At 37.3% G+C, this 20,873-nt stretch overlaps 1 protein-coding gene across 1 annotated transcript in view; it reads right to left on the bottom strand.

Annotated features, from left to right (window-relative positions):
* ipo11 (importin 11) overlaps window positions 1-20,873 on the bottom strand; it is a 132,051-nt gene that overhangs the window by 18,528 nt on the left and 92,650 nt on the right. Inside the window, exons 23-29 of the mRNA XM_085475716.1 lie at window positions 17,677-17,756; window positions 17,470-17,550; window positions 16,722-16,817; window positions 16,210-16,323; window positions 15,632-15,753; window positions 11,481-11,576; window positions 10,004-10,088 (exon numbers count right to left, since the gene is read on the bottom strand). Of these exons, the coding sequence (XP_085331842.1) occupies window positions 10,004-10,088; window positions 11,481-11,576; window positions 15,632-15,753; window positions 16,210-16,323; window positions 16,722-16,817; window positions 17,470-17,550; window positions 17,677-17,756 (674 nt within the window). The remainder of the gene's footprint in view (window positions 1-10,003; window positions 10,089-11,480; window positions 11,577-15,631; window positions 15,754-16,209; window positions 16,324-16,721; window positions 16,818-17,469; window positions 17,551-17,676; window positions 17,757-20,873) is intronic.

The raw sequence follows: 20,873 nt of genomic DNA, 5'->3' as shown, positions 1-20,873 counted from the left end.
ACCAGGATCCTTTTCTAAGTAGCTGACAGCTGGTAACTGTGCAGGGGCGGGTCTAGCAAAGTGTTGCCAGGGGTCCATGTAGGGCATTAACAGGGAGAGGGGGGCACAAAGAAATACTTTTCTTTCTTATTCTCATTTAAAATGTCTCTCTTTTAAAAAATAATTATCTGAATCTTACAACAAACGATTGATAGATTGATGCATATATACCATCAAAACAGTGTACATCACTGTCACAACAGTGTTTATTTTCATTCAAAGGCTTTATGATTTTTCCTATAATGGTGGGCCAGTGTCTAGTCAAAATGCCCGGGACGATTTTTTTTGTCCCAGTCCAGCCCTGTATGCAGCTCATCTGCAGTCTGGTGTTGCCTACATCTTCCTATTCAGAAGGCAGAATTTCCGAGTTCTGAGTACAATCGAAAGCACCACGACTGCAGTTTTTGTGTTGGATGTAAAAGGTGCACATGACGCTGTGACGTAGGCTAGAATCATGGCAGCAGTCAATGACTGTCCAGGCGTGGGATTTCTCTCGTGGAAATATGCACATTATCTTTTCCTTTCTATTGGTAGGTGGCACAGTGCACTTGTGGCACGTAAGCAAGCTAGAAGACTGGCAAAGTTATGGAAGCAACACATTAACAAGAGAATTCTGAGTAAAACCAAAGTTACTTTCCCTAGTAACTAGTTACTTTGAAAGTAACGAGTAACTTGAAGTAACTGAGTTACTTTTGAGAGAAGTAACTAGTAATGTAACTAAGTTACTATTTTAAAGTAACTTACCCTACACTGAATATCACATATGTCTAGTTTAATCTCCTAGGACCTGGGTCCACATATGTGGATATCACATTTTGGGTTGTCTAGACCAGAATACTAAATTTTGCTCTACAAGGGCCTGATATCCACTTACGAGGACATTACACTGCCACTGTTCTATCGAAATCTAAAGCAAATATCCTCATGTGTGGATCTGATTTTTCTCAGAAACAAAAATAAGGTTAAAACAAAAAAATCACGTTCTTTGTTTTTACATTCATAAGGTCCCAATCAGCCCAAATAGCAAAGAGAAATTAAAAATGCATGCCATGAAAGAGTTCGGGTCTCAGGAGGTTAAACATCACTTTTTTTTTTTTTTTTTTTTTTTTTAAATCCCACTAGAGCTCAATTCAAAGTTTTTAAAAAAGCACACTAGTGTTTCTAATAAAGCCTTTGTTGTGACAAATAATCTTCAAAATCGAGCTAATTGTTTAAGATGCCTGCAAACTATCTAAGGAGAATGTGCTACACTGTACCAGACACTTCATACTTAGACCGTGCCCTTTTAACAGCATCTGTTGTGCCATTACCCATCTTAAAATTGTAGCTTGTGACAGAAAGTATTACATTATAATGGACAGTCTATTCCTCAATTCCAGCTTCACACATAATGGCAGCATGATTTTGTTAGCAGCATCATGCTGTAAATCCCCCATTCACTTTATTCAGTGTTCACTCCATAGCTTAACAATCTTTAAATAATTTGTAAAACACTCAAAACAGCTACTCTATTCACAGATCATACTGTGTATACAGTATACTAGATCCATAAGTGCTGTGCTTTAGCTAGCAGAGGGCAAAACATAGTATCTGTCACATTATACTGAGGGCCTTTGCATTTAATTAACGTCATTGTGTTAAAATTTGCTAAAATACACAAGATGACACTCGCAAGATAGTCGTCAATGAATAAGCATTCATGGAACTAAACGGCTAAATTATTATTTTTTTAAAAAAAAGATAATTTATATATTGGTTCCCTTTCTTTAAAGCTTTTTAAAAGGATTAAAAGGAGGACTTTTTAATACTTCTAAGAAAATCTTCTACAGTCAAAGACTAGTACCCGTTCACATCACCAAATATTGCGTTTCCTCACTTCGGATGCTCTGTTAGACCTTTAGTGCAGCCACCTTCAGTTGCTGGTTGTTTGTGGGGTTTTCTGCATTCATTTCAGTCTTCAGGAACTGAAAGGCATGCTCTATTGGGTTGAGATCAGATGGCTGACTTAGCCACTGCCGAACATTCAATTTCTTTGCCTTTTAAACTTGTTTTGGGTAATTATTTTCATTGTGAAGTGCTGTTCTATCTGTTTTGCTGTATTTGGCTCAGTCTGAGCAGCGAATATAGACCTGTACACTTCATAATTCACCCTACTTGTATCAGTCATATTATCAATAAACATTAGTGACCGGCTTCCACTGACAGCATAGTGCATTTAAAAAAGTATCAATTTCTACAGAAAGCTACAAGTGAGAGAGGCAAAGAAGGCAGAATGGCAAATTAGGAAAAAAGATTTAGAGCAGTAAAATCATCAATTAAAATAATAAAAATAAGAATTACAATTGCATATAAAAATAAAAGAAGAAAAAATGAATAAACAGCCAGAGTTCTTTGCATAGCATAGCATTAACATGGTGATTGGTGAGAAAAGTGCAATAGTGTGAATTACACTGTATTGTTCTCATACCAACCAATCAAAATCATAGAGATTTGTTAGCGCTGTAATGAGCCATATGCAGAATGAATAAGCTTTTCACTGGTAATTAAGATACATAATGATCGATTTTACAAGTGAATTGTCAGAGCAAAGATCAATTATCCTCATTATTTGAATCAGACTAATTAACTCCCAATAAATTCAGAGAGCTGACAGGTTTAAATACTCAACATGCTTTTGGGTGCATCATCTGATTAGCAGAGCTGAAATGTAAAAACAAAGACTGGCAGAGATGTCATAGGGCAAAATCATTCTAATGTTCCCTGTGGTGCATGCATAACGTCATAATATCTGGCTTCTCTTTTTAAGAGCACGGTCTTATTAAAATGTTAAAATGGAGTAGAGTCATCAGTATGCCAACACTAATGATAACTGTTTAGCACTAGTCTAACAGGGATCTGCGAATCCTTTAAAGTCCTGAATAGCATTACAGATGTAAATCATGCTGTCAGATTTGATCTCTGCTGAGGTTGAAAATTTGTGTATTTATGCTGCAAATGCACGAGGTCAGACCTCTTGATCTAATTAGAGTGATTAAAAAAAAAGTCTGTTCAGCCCAAATATGATGGCATTTATGTTTGTTTCATGCATCATTTATAAGAAACATTACAGGTAGCTCATGGATGAAAAAATCTCATGTTTTTATCTGCTGTTTTAGCCTCATTAGTCGAGCAGAAGCTTGTGTGGATATCTAAGAAACTGATTTAATGCAAGTCATGGAAATGGAGGTAAACTGCCTTCTGGTTACCTTCCTAATGCTTCTCATTTTCTCTGTGACATTCAGCTGAGTGTCACAATAGAAGACATATCAAATGTTTAAAATAAGACATTTGACTGTTTCACAAAAGATTCATGAAATAGTGAACTAGGTCATGGCAGCAACATGCTGGAAAAAGGCCGGGACAGGGGGTAAAAATAAGTGGTACTAAACAGACACCACTGGAGGAAAAATTTGAAACATTTTGCCACTAATTAGGTTAACTGGCAACAGATCTTCAGGTCCTCAGCACTCAATTAAAAACAATGAGCCTATGCAGTGATTTTTTTTAATCACTGCATAGGCTAAGAAGAGAAGGAAATCATTGTGTGTGTGCCAACCGCAAATGCAAGTCAAAGCTCTACCATGCAAAGAATAAGTAATATGTGAAAATGACCCAGAAATGCAGTCATCTCTGACAAAACTGATTAAAAATGCACTGAGGCAAAGTGGGAAATTGTTCTGTGGGCAGATGGATCAAAATTTGAAATCCACTGTAGAAAACATGGACGCTGTACCTCTGATGGTATGGGGGCACTATCAGCAACATGTGGTCCGATCCAGATGTCTTGCATATTTCAGCAAGATACTGCTAAACCACATACTGCATGGCTTTGGGGTTGCAGATCAATCTGTATATTTACTTTAACTTACCAATAATAACTTACTCTAGTCAACTATCCAAACAGAACACAATGACAGCATTCCGAGTACTGCCTTACAGACACAATGCAATATTCTGCATATGTCTCGATAAGCCTATTAGCTTTTCTATATCGCTTGCCAATTAAAAAAACAAAAACAAAACTGCAATCATGTCAACTCCGACTACTCTCATGGACAATAAAGCTGGGAACCGACAGAGATGAAAACTAATTTTGATAACTCTGTATGTCTTAGGCAGTACAAAGGAAAATCTTTATATCTTGTGCTACAAAATAACAGAGAGGTCTGTTATTCAACAAAACCAAATTATGCTGACACCAATGGTCTGCTTGAGAACAGGAGCAATAATAAAGCAAGAATGACAAGTCTTCATTACTAATGCTTTGTGTGACAGAGTGAATTGATAACACACTGAAACTCATTTCCTATAAATATATACCTCTGGAAGACCTTTGGAGGCAAGTTGATTGTTCTTTAAAATGAAATAATGAAAAACCGTTGAATGACAAGATCAATTCAAAGATTCATTGGTAGCTCATCAAAGCTTTAAATAATACTTTTGGTTAACTCTGAGAAATGAAAACCTGTAATGTGAATTTTAAATGCACCAACTTTCTTAATTTATCTTAATAACTCAAGCATGTTTAATTAAATTTTTATTTAAGGAGCCAAAGTAGTTACTTGGCTAATCTGCACAAAATAAGAAAACGTTCAATATTAATAAGTATTCTCTTGAAAAACTGTTTTATGTGGTGTCGGGGGTCTGTTACAAATGGGGGGGTGGGGGGGGGGGGTGTGTGGAATGTGGAAAACATGCAGGGGAACAGGTTTTCCGAGACTATGCAACATGTAACTCTTATTGTGGCCTCCTGTGTCTAACTCTGTGCTTTCCCTATAACAAGTCCTATTTAATTGTACTGTAACTGGGTCACAATTTTTTTGGCAAATCATGTAGTCTGAAAAAAACAGAAGAAACAAAAACAAAGAAAAAGAAAAATATGAATAAAGTAGCAAACAGAGCATTTCCTTACGTCCCTCGTCCATTTCTCGAGGTCAGAGCTATTTTGGCAGTAGGAGAGGAAGCTACACAAATTAATGTTGCGGCTCATTAGTGTACACATTCCTTCCTTAGCAATTACTATTGATTTGCCCTTGAGAAAGGTACCTGCCTACAACACACACTATTACAAATAGTACAAGGGTTGCTTATTTAAGCAGTCCATAAATATGGAAATTAAACCTTGTGGTATTTTGCTATGTAAATAGGTATTGAATTTTTTTTTTCCAGTTCTATGGTCCAAACACTACAATGGAGGCAAATGGAATTTTATTTGCATTGCTCAAAGTATTCAATCGAGTGTGACCTTCCTGGATCACTATTCAGTGACTAGGTTTGGAAAACAGCCAGCTCACTATATACCTACTTATTGCTGAAGATTTGTTTGCAAGAGGGCAGACGTATTTTTTACTTTTATGTTGTAGTTCAATCAGTAATTGACATTTACTTACATAAATGCAGCACAATAACCTTTATGTGTGCTGTGCACATACATTAGCGTAGTGTAGTTTAAAAAAAAAAAAAAAATAGACGAGAGAGAGTAATTGGGCTCAAGTGTGTGTGTGCCCCCATAACACAACAAACAGAACCCATGTCATTAGTACCCACTGGACTAAGTCTTTGATGTTGCCTATCCTTCTTGTTGTTTGATGGTACTGGCCTTGTAGATGAAGCACAGGAATCAAATAATGCATTATGAACAGAAGCCAAAACACAGCAGCAGTTAGCTTAGTCTGGTTGTCTAGAATACTCAGATTTCATGGGCGAACATGTAAGTCCAAGGTTCCATCAGTAAGAGTTGATCTCAATGAAATTTAACTTCGTTGTGTGTTGCAAGTGATCCCAGTTTCCAAAGTGACAGGTCCACTGGGTGAGTTATTAGGCCGATAGGGCTGGAAACAACTATGGATTTTTTTCCTTGCCCATCGGGATTTGTTAACATATAGAAGGCCGGTACACCGCTGATAAATGCAAGATAATGCAAGATATTTAGGTTTGGTAAACATATTGGCTGCCTGACAAAATAAGAGAGTTTAAAATAATTTTTAATGTTTCTCTGGGTTTTTAATGTGAAACGTTTTCATTTTTATATGCATTAAAAAAGTAAATGAGTTATACTTTTGATGTAAAAAATACAACGGGTTCAGTTAGTTTTGCTCACTTTGTCAGTACAGGTAATAAATTGGGTCTTCCTGAACTAAATGGCAAGCAATACATTAAGGATCGGTAGAATCAGTAGGAGATGAAGAGATGGCAGGAGCAAGATTTGTTGTTATAGTCTTGTGCATGTGAAAGAAAGAAGGAGGAAGTCAGAATACAAGTGTGTAAATGTGAGGAAGACAGGTGGAAAGGTGAACAAGCAAGGAGTAGATATAGTGAATGCTGATGAGTTTAAATACCTGGAGTCAACCACCCAAAGCAATGCACGGCATATAAGAGGGATGAAGAAGAGAGTGTGGAGTGGGTGGAAACAAGTGTCAGGGGTGATTTGTGACAGAAAGACAGCAACAAGAGTGAAAGAGAAGGTTTGCAAGGCAGCGGTGAGATCTGCTATGATATATGGTTGGAGACAGTGGCAGTAACAAAAAACAAAACAAAACTGTGAATCCGTGTTTGGAAGCAGCTAAATGTAATTTGACAAGACAAAACAAAACACCAAACCAATACCTGCAGGCAGATGTTAAATGGCTAACTATACTATAATGTATAAAGACAGATAAATAGCAAAAAGATGTGAGAAGAAACACCATTTAGCAAAAAATAATAGTTACAAAAATGAGATGAGATAACTGTAATGTTCTTTAATTATTCACTCATTTTTTATATTTAATCTTTAGCATTTCCACAATAGTATATTCATTAAATTATTCCTTTTAAGAGACACTGCTGACATTTCCCTTCGTTCGCTAATAGTCATCACCAAGCTCAAGTACTGAAACTTTCACTTTCTATAATGGGCTGACAGGGGCTGGTGTGAAATCAAGGGTCCCCTGCACTGACAGCAATCAGTCCAATCGAGACGCTTCATGATTGTGATTTGCTTCAATGAAGAATGAGGAACCCCTATAAATAACAAAAATTACAATACGACTGGTCCTGCCATTTACTTCTATACTATCCAGTTTGAATTCTAATCTCACTCTCCATGGGAGATCAATTTAGGTGTGATAGTCCAAGTCAGAAGTCCAATTTTTATTCGCACTCTGCCCCTGTGCGGTGACTACTTTAGAGAAGTACAAAGCTTGACTACATTGCTCAAAGTCTCTTTTTCAGGCACTTTGAAAATTAAGAAAATAAACAGAGTTCTTTTCATCCACATAAAAAGGTAATGACTCAAACATAAGCTCAAAAGTCCAAGGAAAAGAAAAAAGAAAACTAAGAAAGAAACTAAAGTAATTATTTTGTTTAAAGAAAATACTTGTCTATATCTGCTTGAAGAATTACTTAATCTTCCTTCCTGGTAAACAGGACTAATCCTAAGCCAACTCTCATCTCTTTGTATTGTTTCCAAAGAGAGACTGACTTCTTTTTCACTCATTTCCAATCCAGTCTTGTACCTTACCATTTTTATAGAAATATTTTTTTCTTTATTTGTTACTGTGATCACTCAGGTGATCCCAATAACCCCTACTCAACACTGTTTTTGAATTATTCAAGCACAAAAAGGCGCCTAACAATTGGATGAACCAGCGTTGTCTCTAAACAATTTTAGATTGTATCACTAGCCTCAAAAACCACGTTTGTTCCCATTTCTTTAGATTAATCTATAAAAATGCTAAACATATGAATTTGACAGTCATCAAATAATTTTTTTTCACCAACAGAGTAATTCTCAAAGAACTGTTGGCTGAAAACTTCTATTTTAGCATGGTGTGCAGTTTGCATCTAGGAAAATTAAGGAAACTGGACAAGTGGAGAATAAAAGATGAAGTGGCAGACCTAAAAAACTATAGTTTTTATCTGAAGTTTTTATCAGTATCTGAAGAAGAAACCAGATAATATACAGAATGAAAAATCTAGCAAAACAGGAGAGTTCAGGCTGTGTTGAATAAATGTGTTCATACCAAATATCAACTTTTAAGCGCGTTAGAATTGCTACAATAGAAGTCTGCTTTTCCCTTATAAACTCCATTTCCATGTCCTGCATAGCTCCACATGTTTAAACAGGTGCAGAACTTTTCGTTTTTCTTAACAGAATAGAGAAATAAGGGATGTTTCAAGACTTTTTCACTATACTGCAAGAAACACTAGAAAATGTGTCAGTGGTTTAACAAAACAGAACTCATTCTGCATTATATATTTTCCTGTAATTAACTGACAGCCACTGTGATAAATCAACACTCAGTATATGGTATTGGAAAGCAAATTTATCTGCAAAGGTTTTCTATGCAAAATGGTCTCAATCAATTTCTTTTAATGTACTTTATTAAAAAAAACATTTTATTCAAAAGGGAAAATTCTAAATTAAGGGCTAAATTTAGGAAAACATGACTATCCACACGCCTGCACAGGGTGGCAGGAGGAGAGATTCCACCTCTCTATCGGACTTCAGTTCCAATAAAACATGCATGGAGGTGTGTTCAGATCTATTTGGGCCTGCTTCACCTCCTCCACTACCTCAAGCTCCTTCATCTCTAGAGATGTGACATTTCATGTCTTAAGTGCCAGTATCCAGGGCTTCTACCCGTACCTGCACGGCACTGTTTATGCGGCACTGACCCAAACAAACCCCTATGCTACCCAGTGATGCAGATGGCAGACATATGAAGCAGCTTCTGATGAAAGCTGGAAAAAATAAATTCACTCAGAAGTGGACCTGAAACATAATCAAGCCACATGGAGATAACGATTTTAAATTTCAGCAAAAAAATTATGGTTTTTCACATTAGCTGATCACTGATTTTCAATGTCAACTGATGAGAAAGAACATGAGAGAGAAAACAATGTAAAAATAAAAATAAAAATAAAATAATAATAATAATGATACCTGTGTCTCACAAGATCTTTGAGACCAGCAGAAAAATATAGACATTTATGCACATTTTTGTTTCATACAGATGCAGACACCGTTGCTAAAAAGTGTCACTAGTCTCCTTTCTCATCAACTTATGCCTCACATAGAAAAGTCCATCATGCAGGCACTCCGATTGCTTGCACACATGTATTCATGCACGTCTCCAAGCACACACACTCACAAACATTAAAAAGCAGAGAGAGGTGCGACTTTAAGTCTTCTCTCCTCTCTTCCCTGGAGCAAAAAGTCAGGGTCTGGGCTGAGGTGATAAGTGCACTGGGATGCTGCCAAGCAAATAGCACGCACACACATGCAAAGAAAAGTAAAACAAGAATATAAATATAGCTATATTTACTCAAACACAAATAAAATCCCATTTGTACAAAAAAAAAATGTAATTTTGCCTAAGCACACATTTAGAGAAGACCACTGATACCAACAATATAGCTAAACAATAGTGTGAATGAGTGAAGCGATTCGTGAACTTTCACAGTGTAAAGTGGTACAGGAAGCATCCTCAGAGGATGCATGCTCATACATACATGCACCACTTAATTGGTGTACATCTCCCACCTAGGGGCCACATATGGGTACTCACTGACATTCATGCTTATCTAAAGACTTGCAGGAGGCTTTGAGCTTGCTTTGAACTGCTGTCTGACAACATACTACATAAAGTGACCGTTTTCCTTTTCGCTGCCTGGAATGAACCCTTTATGCTCTTCTCTGCATCTACTCTATGAGTTCCAGAGTGGCATAAACTATCACAAGAACAGATGGGGTTTTTTTTAATTCACGGGACACAGAAAGACACTCTGATAAACAGACAATTAAACTCAAAACAATAAGAAATAAATTCATTATTAAAGTTATTTGTCTATTATCCAGTAATGGAAATGAAACAAGAGAAAAACTGATTTAAAGATTTCAAAATTAGATCTGTACCGTGTATGAATTACACATTTCACTCACCAGTTTCTTCCTCTTGTCCTGCTCAGTTGGTGGCTCCTCATCATCACTCAGCTTGGGCTCTTCAAAATGGCTCATCAGCATGCAGCTGCAAACACAATAATATTCAACTCAATATTAATAACCGCAAATAAACCTACACAGTAGGAGACAATTTCAGAACAGGCAGCATGCATACACAGGCACTCCAAATGCTGAACCCTCTGGCACCCCTTTTTTCCTGAATGCTATTCATATTGGTTCATCTGCATGCAGAGAGAATTACAAGTAAAACCTTTGTGCACAGTATACAGTCTGTGTATGGTCTTTTATTTCCTTTGTCCTTACTTAAGCCTTATTGTGAGTAGAGATAAGGTGGGGGGGTCCTGAATGTCACACTGTGATTGTGGTGCGTAGCTACTGATAACTCGTGATCAGAAATTTTAACTCTATTCCACCTAAACCAATGACATTCAAAGTGACAAAAGTTAATTAACTCACAATTCTGGGTAGACAAAAATGCAGACTAGTAAATGGTAACTCTTCTGGGCACGTCATTAAAGAAGCTACAGTCAACATCTTGTACTGTTAACACTGAAAAACTGTAGCATGCCAAATTGACTATGTTATTTTACTGAAATTCATTCATGGCCGTAAGGACTTCTCATTTCACACTATGCAAGAACAATTCTAAACCACTCACGAAAACACAGGTCTGTTCGTTTAAAAGTTTACGTAATTCCAAAATAAAAGGGGAATGATTGTATTACTCACTGTTTTCTGTCTCAGCTGACTGCATTTATAAACAGCAAACAACGCTCAGAGGAATATGTTCATCTACAAATATATTACTGCTCGTGTCACACCCAACAGGGACCCAAAACGATTCAACATATCACTGGCAAACAAACGCATACAGTAGACTTTGCTCCCAGCTTTTCAGTTCATTTCACACCATTAGATCTTAGTATGGTGCTGAGCATCTTTCACAGCAGTGAATAGGTGTCTATGTTTGGTGAACATCTGCTAAGAAACTGCTGAGAAAGAGACCAAAAATATTGAAATATGTAGAGGAGGTTCAAAGTGTAAGGAGCGCTGTACTCAGTAACTTTTCCCACAGTGAGAAAGTGATGGTAACTCAGACACGGGCATTACTGTGAGGCTTTATCAAGGTGCAAATACAACCAAGTCAATCTCTCATTTGCTTTCCTTGTTTTCCCTGTAGTGAGCCACTGCCCCCATGAAATTAATTTTTATCTCAAAATATTTCTTCTGAGGTTTGCATTTGATGAATTCCAACTTCAGCATCGCATCTGCATTTGTAGTGCTTCAAGCACTTTTGGGCGTCTTCATTCATTATGCATGAGTTTTGTCAAAATTACAAACTCCATTCATTTGTGAAAAAAATGATGGGAAGGTTTGGACTGTATAATTTCCACGTTTATAAGCACAGTTTTTTTCTGCTCTTCATTTGTCAGGGGAAAAAAATATGAATACTTACTCTTTGAAAGTGCCCGTTTCAGGATCTTCTGTCATTACATCATGTAATGCCTCAACACAAATGTTGACGATGCCACAGAACTTGTCCTGAATCACGCTGATAACAGAGAACAAAGCTTCATTACTCATGCTGATCTCACCATCGCTTTTGACATCATCAGTACATTTTCACTGGAAAAAAAAAATGGGACAGTGTTATTTTGCTTTTACTTTATTAGTTACACAACAAAGCCTTATCATGTTGTCCACACAGTTCTCCAGAGGAAACAATTTTTTCACATTATATGCATTTCATATGGGCAAAATTCATAGTAATTCTATCTTACAATAAAAACTAGCCCAGTTGCTACTTCTAGATAAGACTATCTATCAACTATCCTATCTGATTATTGGTTCACAGTTATCACTTATATCACTATGTCTGTATTTCTACATTAAAAAAGATATATTGTATCATAACAGCCATTTGAAGAGCCTCTAGTTGAACTACTCTGTTCCTAAAACTAGCAATTAAACTCCAGAGTTTAAAACCCCTTTACATATAAAGCATTTAGAGACCAATCACACAACTACTACATGACTCCAACAGAAAATTTTATATCTCATGAGTTCACACTTGCTTGTAGTTCCTTAGTTTCCAAAATAACAATTCACTACCATGTACCCAAGACACTGTAAGATTAGGCCTAAACTCTCAAGTCTCATATAATTTAGCATGGTTTGCTGAAACAGCCTCTTCCTGACTCACTTCACTCTTAATGCACTCATAAGCCATTATCGATTTAACACTCATTAACTGTGTCTTCTCTTTCAGTTTGTGTTTTTTTCACTCTGTTGTCATTTGTTGCCTGCCATTCTGCAGATATATCTGGCTGCAGAGGTGTATTTTCCCAGTCCTCACTTACCAGCCCGGCCAACCTGTCAACAGCCTGTCGTATTGTTTCTCCTATTTCTACACTTTTCACTTTAAAATCACCCCAGTCGGTTGTAACAAATGAGAGTCCTCCCAGAGCCTGGTTCTCTTGGAGCTTTACTTCTGTTAAAAGGGAATGATTACTCCCGACTTTTAGAAAGTCTTTACTTAAAGTGTATCGTCTTGTTTATCTCTGTAATACTGTTAGGTCTTGACCCTTCTATCTAAAGTGCCCTGAGATAAGTGACTGGCACTTTGGGCTATATAAATATAACTGACATCAACAACCTTTAAAAATAATATAGTTTATGAAACCCAACCACACAAGCTTGGAGACTTGCCACAGTCACTGGTGAACTATTTGAGTGAGTCTCAGTGGTTAGTGGTAGTGGAAAGAATATACTTGGGGGGTTTTTCTCCCCTACATCAACAAGAATGAGAAAACAGGGAAGGAAGTGTTAGTGTGAGTGAGTATAGGCACTGATACATCAACTGTTCCTCCTTCTGTCAGTTCATATTCTCAGCCAGGTAGACCCAAGGCAATGCTACATAAAGTTCACTAAGCATTAGGACAAGCCATAACCTGGAAAATCAGAATGAAAGAAGTAAGTATACACAGATGTGTCCCTTATTTTGTAAGTGTGGCAATTTTACACATACACATGGTACCAAATCAGACTAAATATTGATATCAGTGCTAAATAATCTGAAATGTGCTCAATTACCTAGTCACCATAATATTAATTAGGAAATAAAGATTACTGGCCTGATGGTTTAGGCAACTCTCGCACACACACAAAATCATATCTAGCAGTGGCTCTACAGTTGATCCTTTTGGTAAAATATACCTACCAATATCCTGGGAGGGTAAAATAAAATCACTAAACATATGTGCCCCTGGTTATGAATAACAGTCTTAAATTGGTGGCCATGGCAACAACTGGAAATAGGCTTTGCCTCTAAGATCATTTTAACATGTCTGTCAATTCTAATTCTATCAACCAAAAACAACTCCCAAGTGAAAAACTAATAGCTGATTAGTGGTGCTGCTCAGTGCCTGTCATTTAAATCACCCTTAAGTGAAAAACTTCACAGTGATTACATGATGGCTTGCATGCCAAAACAAACTATTTACAAACTAGTTCGCAGAGATCTTTGAGAAGTAGTCACTACTCTGTCACAGTAAATCCCATTCACTTTTCTTTCCCCTAGTGATTTCTTTCTTGTAAATCATATATAACATATTACATATATAACACCAGCCACGTTATTAGGTATCCTTTGCTAGTGCTGGGTTCAACACCTTTTGCCTTCTCAGAACTGCTTAAATTCTTTGTAGCATAGATTAACTAAGGTGCTATAAACATTCCTCACAGATTTTGGGCCATAGAGAGATGACAGCATCAGAGAGTCGCTACAGACTTGTTGGCTGACTATCCATGATGCAAATGTCCTGTTTCACCGCTTCCCATTGAGATCTTTGAGTTTCCCAAGAAAACATCCCCCAAACCATTATATTACCGCTAGCATCTTCAACTGTTGATCCATGGCAGGCCAGAACCAGGTTTTTAAAATTCTGACCGTCCCATCTGAATGTTACAGTAGAAATTAAGACTCATCAGACCAGGCAACTTTCCTCCGGTCTCAAAATTTGATGAACTGCAATCTGTATTCTCAGTTTCCCGTTCCAAACTGATAGGAGCAGTGTCTTTTGTGGTCTTCTGCTGCTCTTGCCTGTAATAAGTGGTTGCTTGAGTCATTGTTGCCTTCCTATCAACTCGAAGCAGTTTGGCCATTCTCTTCTGACCTCTTGCATCAACAAGGCATTTGTCACTTGATATTTTCTCTTATTCTCTGAAAAACCCACACATGGTTATGTGGGAAAATCCTAGTAGATCAGCAGTTTCTGAAACACTGGGACTAGCCTATCTGGCATAAAAAGTCACTTAAAGTTAGGGGAAAAGCTGCAAAATTGGCTAATTTTTTATTTTATTTTATTTTTTTTAAAGGAACTTCACCATAAATTCCATTTTGGAACCAATGAGTAAAGCTACAAAGCCTAAGTACCAAAAACTGTAGTACCCTGAATGGTATGGAGAGAAATTTGACTGCAAAATGCTGCAAAAGCATCCGATATGATCCACGAGTGTAAACCAAGATTTGTGAGCTAAACTTAATGAGTTGTGAGTAAATGATTAGCATTTATTCAGCTTTATGATGTACGTATTTGCAAAACAGTTTTACGTGTGGTCAGATTGCTTCATATTTGTGCTTGGATTGAACCGCATGCTTGTGAGTCCTCGTAAGTTACATACAAATCATTGAACACAACAGTAAATCTTAGTTTATGCTTGTGGATCTTATCGTACGCATTTGCAACATCTTTGAGGCAAATTTCTATCCAAAGAATGGCCTATTGAGGCCTGCTCCAAAAGCAAGTAAATCTCTACAGGCTTTCATATGAAAATGCTCAACGTTACATCGGGGGGGGGGGGAATTAAGGTGACAGCTTAATAGAAAAAAACAAAAACAATTAAAAAAAAAAAAAGACGGCTTGCACATATAAACATGTATCATTACCATCATCCTTCTGTCAGTACGGCACAGAAAATGTTCAAGTTCAATGTAAGAGGGCTGGTACTCTGTGTCTGTAAGCACGTATCCACGTATTTATCTCTTCATTTAACATAGCGAGAGGTGTTGCCCAGAAAGTGTTTACGGTCGGGACAATAATCCACCAGAAGAAGAGAGACATAAACAAATGTGTTTCATGCTTTGGCTAAAGGATGATGAATTACAGATTTAAGTAACATCGCTTACTATAGCTTGTGACATTAAGTCTTAAAAAGAGATGGAAAGTCGTTTCATTTCTGACAATATATTCTCGCCCCCATATGCAAGTCTGAAAACCCAGCTGTCTGCATTGGCCTGTATAAGGTGTGTATATCAGTATCCGCATTTGTGGTGCTCGGCTGACATATAATTGGCACCCAGAGTGTTAAAGCAGGCGCCCGTTAAGCTGTTGTGCTGTTCTGCATTTTATGGCTGTAAGGAGAAATATATACAGGATAATTTCACCACCTATATCCGTAATGATGAACAAGAGTCTACTAAATAATTTTCCAAGAACATCATTACTTTCCCCCTGTTGTGCCCTAAAGTCAGCTATGCAGTTCAACCCACTTTTCATGAGCTTAAAGCAAAATCAACACAGAAAAGAATTCAAAAATGATTCTCACCTGTTGTCAGAAGGCAGGAGGGAAAGCAGAGCCAGCGACGACAGCTTCCTCCTCTCAGGCTGAGTGATGTTGTCCATTCGGTCAACCCACATCTCTATAACATTGCCCAACAACTGGTCCATCTGATGAGCGGAGAAAAGGAGGAAGAGAAATAAGGAGGACAGAAAAAAGGGTTATTTAAAAAAAAAAAAAAAAAGAGCAGCAGCAATTTGTACGGAGATGCGTCTCAACCTTCGCTATATTTCTGATTAAACTTCCTGTCTTGTCCTCTGTGGTGAGAAAAAACGAGCATGGTATGATGAGAGACAACTTAGAGAGGAACATCTTTGCATTTATTTAGATTAAGGCTGCAATCTCAGAACTAGGCACAATTAATTTCTTTGCTCAGAGTTTCACAGTAGAGGAGGACAACATTTTAGGGCTTGAAAATGTTACCATTTGCAATTCCTTGGCTCATTACTTTCAGCCTCGTTCACACTGATTCCCTTTTAACAGGCACTTTGCATTTATGTCTCCCACAGACATTCATCGAGTCTGTGCTGAGGAGAGAGAAATGAAGGGCAGACATCAAACCTCACCTCCTGGTTACACTCAGAAGCCATTTGACTTAGCAAAGACGAGAAAAAACTGAAGTTCTGGAGCAGGACACGACCCATGATGCCCAGGTAGGTGGACATCACCACGGGATATCTCTGTAGATCATAGACACGCAATCATGCATACAGATGATGAAAAATAACCACGCAAATGGTTATTTGCGTGGTTTTACATAAAACACGAGTCATTAAGCTTGATAAGAGGGAAAAGATGGACCCACTGACACAGCAGAATCCTGTGAATGTGTAACCTTTAACTGAGCTGACTTATCAGTAATTGCCACTATACAGTCTTTGAAGAATTCATTTCAAGTGACAGTAAAGGACAAATTAGAAGAAGGGCCGGGACTATTAACACTTAAGAAAGAACTGAAACCTTAAAAGACAAATTTAAGGTTAAATATGTGGTGAATAATGAAAAACATATTTTTACAGGTTCCTCCTTTTACACAGTTCCAGCGTAGATTCGAGCAAGATGCAAAGGTAAAACTCACCTCACCATCCACAATACCTCTGAAGACAGCTGGCAGCAGGGGCTGAAACATGTGGGCTCCCAGCATGGGGCTAACCTTTAAAGCTATCTCTACCACCTGCAGGGACACAGGGCGAGGAAGGATGAAGGGCGACCCTCAGAGGGTGGAGTAAGCAAAAGGAGCAGAGAGAAACTGACAGGAAAATCTCAGGAGGAAGCCAGAAAAGGAGCACAAAGGGTCAGCCACATAAAAATGTAAAGAAACTTCTGTCGTTATGGGAAAATCCCTCTTTTTATAGATGGTACAGTACGCGAAAGACGCAGCGTTTTTACATTTTGTATTACTTTCCCAAGAAAACTAAATGCTGCTTCTTGTATTCATAATCAAAGACGGTGATGCTGCAGGTAAGAGGGTCTAGAGTGACCCGTTTGATATTCCTTATGTGCCATTTCTCAAATTCTTTTATTAGTAATGAGAAGTCATAGCTCCTCTTGCATTATAATGGGGTGTCAGTTAATAAGCAGCAGTGCTTGCGCAGTTTGTGTGAGTAAATGTTTATGTGTCTCCTTTTACTGGATATAATGGTGCTTTCAGCGCACCTGCTCTTCAGTGGCCACACAGGCACAACAACCTCTCACAGTGGCTGAACTCAAAAGCAATGAAAAATAAATCCAGACAATAAAAGAGAACGAGACACAATCAGCTGTGATTTTGGAAAAACAACATCTACGTGACTTGACTTTTTGTGAGAGGGGAGGAATGGGAGTACCTTGAGCACCTGCACCCGCCCTTCATTTGTGATGTCTTTCAGCAGGTCACAAAACGATCGACACAAGGATTCTGCGTAGTTCTGGGGAGGGAATAATCGGGGTAGATGGTTCAGTTCTGTAAAAACTTATGCAGATCAGCATGCCAACATGTATTATGACAATATAAGAGTTATGTGAAGTCCAAGTGTTCTTTTGTTGTGTCTCACCTGCAGAAACTCTGTAGCTGACAAATATATGTAGCCATTAACAATGTGGAAGCAGGTACGCAGGTTCTCAGAGCTCAGCTCTAAAACAGAAATGTAAATGTTGCACTTTACAAATTGGACAACAGGTAATTTTTGGAGCATTGCATAACAAACAGAGGGATCAAAGACACTGCGAGAATATGGTTTTTGTTTCTAAATAATCTGAGGTGATACTGCTGAGTGAGACTCTTAATTCAGTTCAGTTTTATTTATATAGCACCAAATAACAGATGCCTCAAGGTGTGACTGGCAAAGACCCTACAATAGCACAATATTTGCTGTGGTTTTCTCTATATTGTGGGGTCTTACAGTATAAAGCAATATAAAGCACTCTGAGGTGACCATTTTTGTGATTTGGTGCTAACAGAATTTTTGTGTGTATCTGTGTGCATGTTTAAGTAACTATGTTTCTCTGTAAAGTAACATCTGGCAATAGCAAAGAAGCAAAGCATTCAGCCATCTCAGGTATAATAGTAAAAAAAAATCATAATTATAAAAATTAAATTAAAAAAACAACTTTATAATAATACAATTAATCTAATTTATTATTTTAGAATAATTTAAATTTCTATAAATAAATGTGCTGTAGCCCATGCCCCCACTTTAGACTCAAATCTGCTTGCTGCAAGTATCACTGGAACAACAAGTGGGATTGCTGCAGTCAGCTTTCAGCGAGCTACCCAATTCAAGCAGTGTATTAACAGTTCATTTTATTTTGACTTCTGTAGCTTTATTGTAGATTTTTGCTGATTAAAACAAAATGTAGCTGCTTCCATTCAACATTAAGTTCGCTTTTCTTAATGTTGAAGCTTGCTGAATAGGTGGTTTGAGTAAGGACTCCCGCTAGCTTTTTCCCAGTAAAGTTTGTAATGATGGTTACAGTAGCAGGCACTGCTGTTTTAAATACTACAAACACACTTTGTTTCACTACACCTGAGCTAACCAGTTTGGAAATGGCTCTGCATCTTTGCTGTTCACCCTCTTTTTAGACAGACACTGGTTCCATATCACTCACACACATCCCCTCATTAAATTTCTCTTACGGGTCTGTTTTAGTCGCAAACCCTTACAGTAAATGAAGGGTTGAAGCAAAAAAATCTGCTTCTTTGCGATAAAGTTATTTGAGTTACTTGATGAATCGTCTAAGGCGTAGTTTACAAGATGAGACAATAAACTCCTTAGTTATCAATAGCTTTTCTTTTCTGTTAAATTAAGTGCATTTAGTTTAATTTAAGACTGATGAAAACAATTTCAAGGATATCAAGTTATATAAGGTAAAGACAAACTGTTCAAACAGAAGTCTTGTACAAAAATAAAGACAATTAATTTATACTAGCAACTTCAAATCAAAATAATAAACCACCAGTGCTATCCCCTCTGCCTCCTAGTACTCACTCCGATGTATCAATTTCAAAATCCTACGTCGCCTTGTTTTCAAGTTCTCGCATTCACAAATTTTGGTTTCCATGCTGCTCGCCCGGCAATTGACGACAATACCCCATCAGCCTTTTACGGTTATAAACTGTAACACAGTATTGTTACAGTTTTCCTGTGCAGTATTTCCTAGTACACATACTTAAATATAGCGTTGCTTAGGAGGCTGTGATTCCTTGTCCTTTTAAACAAAATCCTACCTTTCTTTTGACTACATCAAAACACCTAAACCTGATGTGTTTACTTGTCAAAGTTTGTCTGCAAGAAGATTATAGTAGAATCTGTGATAAACAATGATAGCGGGCCCACTATGAGCGTGCCTGTTTGTAAAGATGATATTTATGCTAATGCATGCAACATGTTTTCTCCAGCCAACTGTCAGACATAATAAAGTAATGACGATAATATATTCTGCCATCTGTTATCTTCTCAGGTACATTATGTATTCCAGGAGCAATTTAGTCACTGCATCAGCCAAACACAGTATAAGGCTATACTATGCCAAACACATGTAATGAGAATTGATAATGAGTAGACAATTATTGAATATAACACAAAGGAGACACAGGTTAGTGCAAATTATAAGGAAGGAGCAAACAGAGGAATGTCTAAATAGTCAAAATAACTATTTTAATATGTCATTCTGTGTAGAATTGGTACTGGAGGAGAGCATTAAGAGGAAAGAAATGCATTCGTTTGGTCAGCCCAAGTCATAAAAAAAAGAAAAGAAAAGTCAAGGCAACAGATTTCTTAATAGTGAATGAGCAAGGAGACGTCAGTTCATTGAACATTGCGAGCATGGCAGGTCCGCAGAGAATGGATAAATGGGTGTGAATGTCCAAGCTTACTTAGAGACTGGATTTACATATTTTGACATGTGACAGTTTTTATGCATATTCTTTTTTAAGTTAAAAATATATATTTTAGTAAATGTGCAGTAACTCTATAGTTACCTCTAACCCAGTAAAAAACAGATATTGTGTTGCTGGTTTCCCAGATACTTCACCAAATGACCGAAAATGCTGGAACTTTTCCTCTCCTTCAAATTCCATTATGCAGTTATTTAGTAAAGGACACAAAAGAGTTCATTTGATGGAAGCCATTATTTTCATAGCCTAAAAGCGAGCAAAATCAATATTTCAAAAATAAATGTATTCAAATAGATTTAACTTGGACAGAAATTCTTTTGTTGTGTCTAAATCATTTTATTCCCATCAAGGTAACCTGAAAGGAAAGGAAAACATGTGGGTGGCTAATCCATCTCTGTGCTGTCAGTGACACCAATGATTTTATTAAACATTACTGAATCAAATTCAAAAGAAAGCAATACCTCCGCTTTCACAATACCTGCTCCAGCTGCAAATTATAATTTGTGCCAACAAGACAATTACTGCATAGACGTTTCTGTACACAAACAAATATAGGGTAAATAGAATAGCCTGAGCACATGCCAAACTAAACATAACTCTTTAGCAAGTTTATTTTGTTGTGACTGCAAAAATAAAACTACTAAGTAAGCAACTATGTTCAAACAATTGATGCAATACATGAAACAAGACACAAAATTAAGGTTGGCTATAGTATGTACTTAAATATCTCATACATGTTTCTCCAAAATATGCCTCAACTCACACTGCGTAACTGAAAACAGTTACAAGTTGCCAAAAATAGGTTGATTTAAACTACTGGTGGGCTCTGGCTGGTGGCAGAGCTCTCACAGCAAA

Source organism: Copadichromis virginalis, linkage group LG12 (assembly GCF_057382275.1).
Source record: "Copadichromis virginalis isolate Kocher_CV1m ecotype Utaka linkage group LG12, C_Virginalis_male_GT1.1, whole genome shotgun sequence".
Taxonomy (NCBI): Eukaryota; Metazoa; Chordata; class Actinopteri; order Cichliformes; family Cichlidae; genus Copadichromis; species Copadichromis virginalis.
Note: the sequence above shows the minus strand (reverse complement) of the source record. Positions and strands in the feature narration are given on the sequence as shown.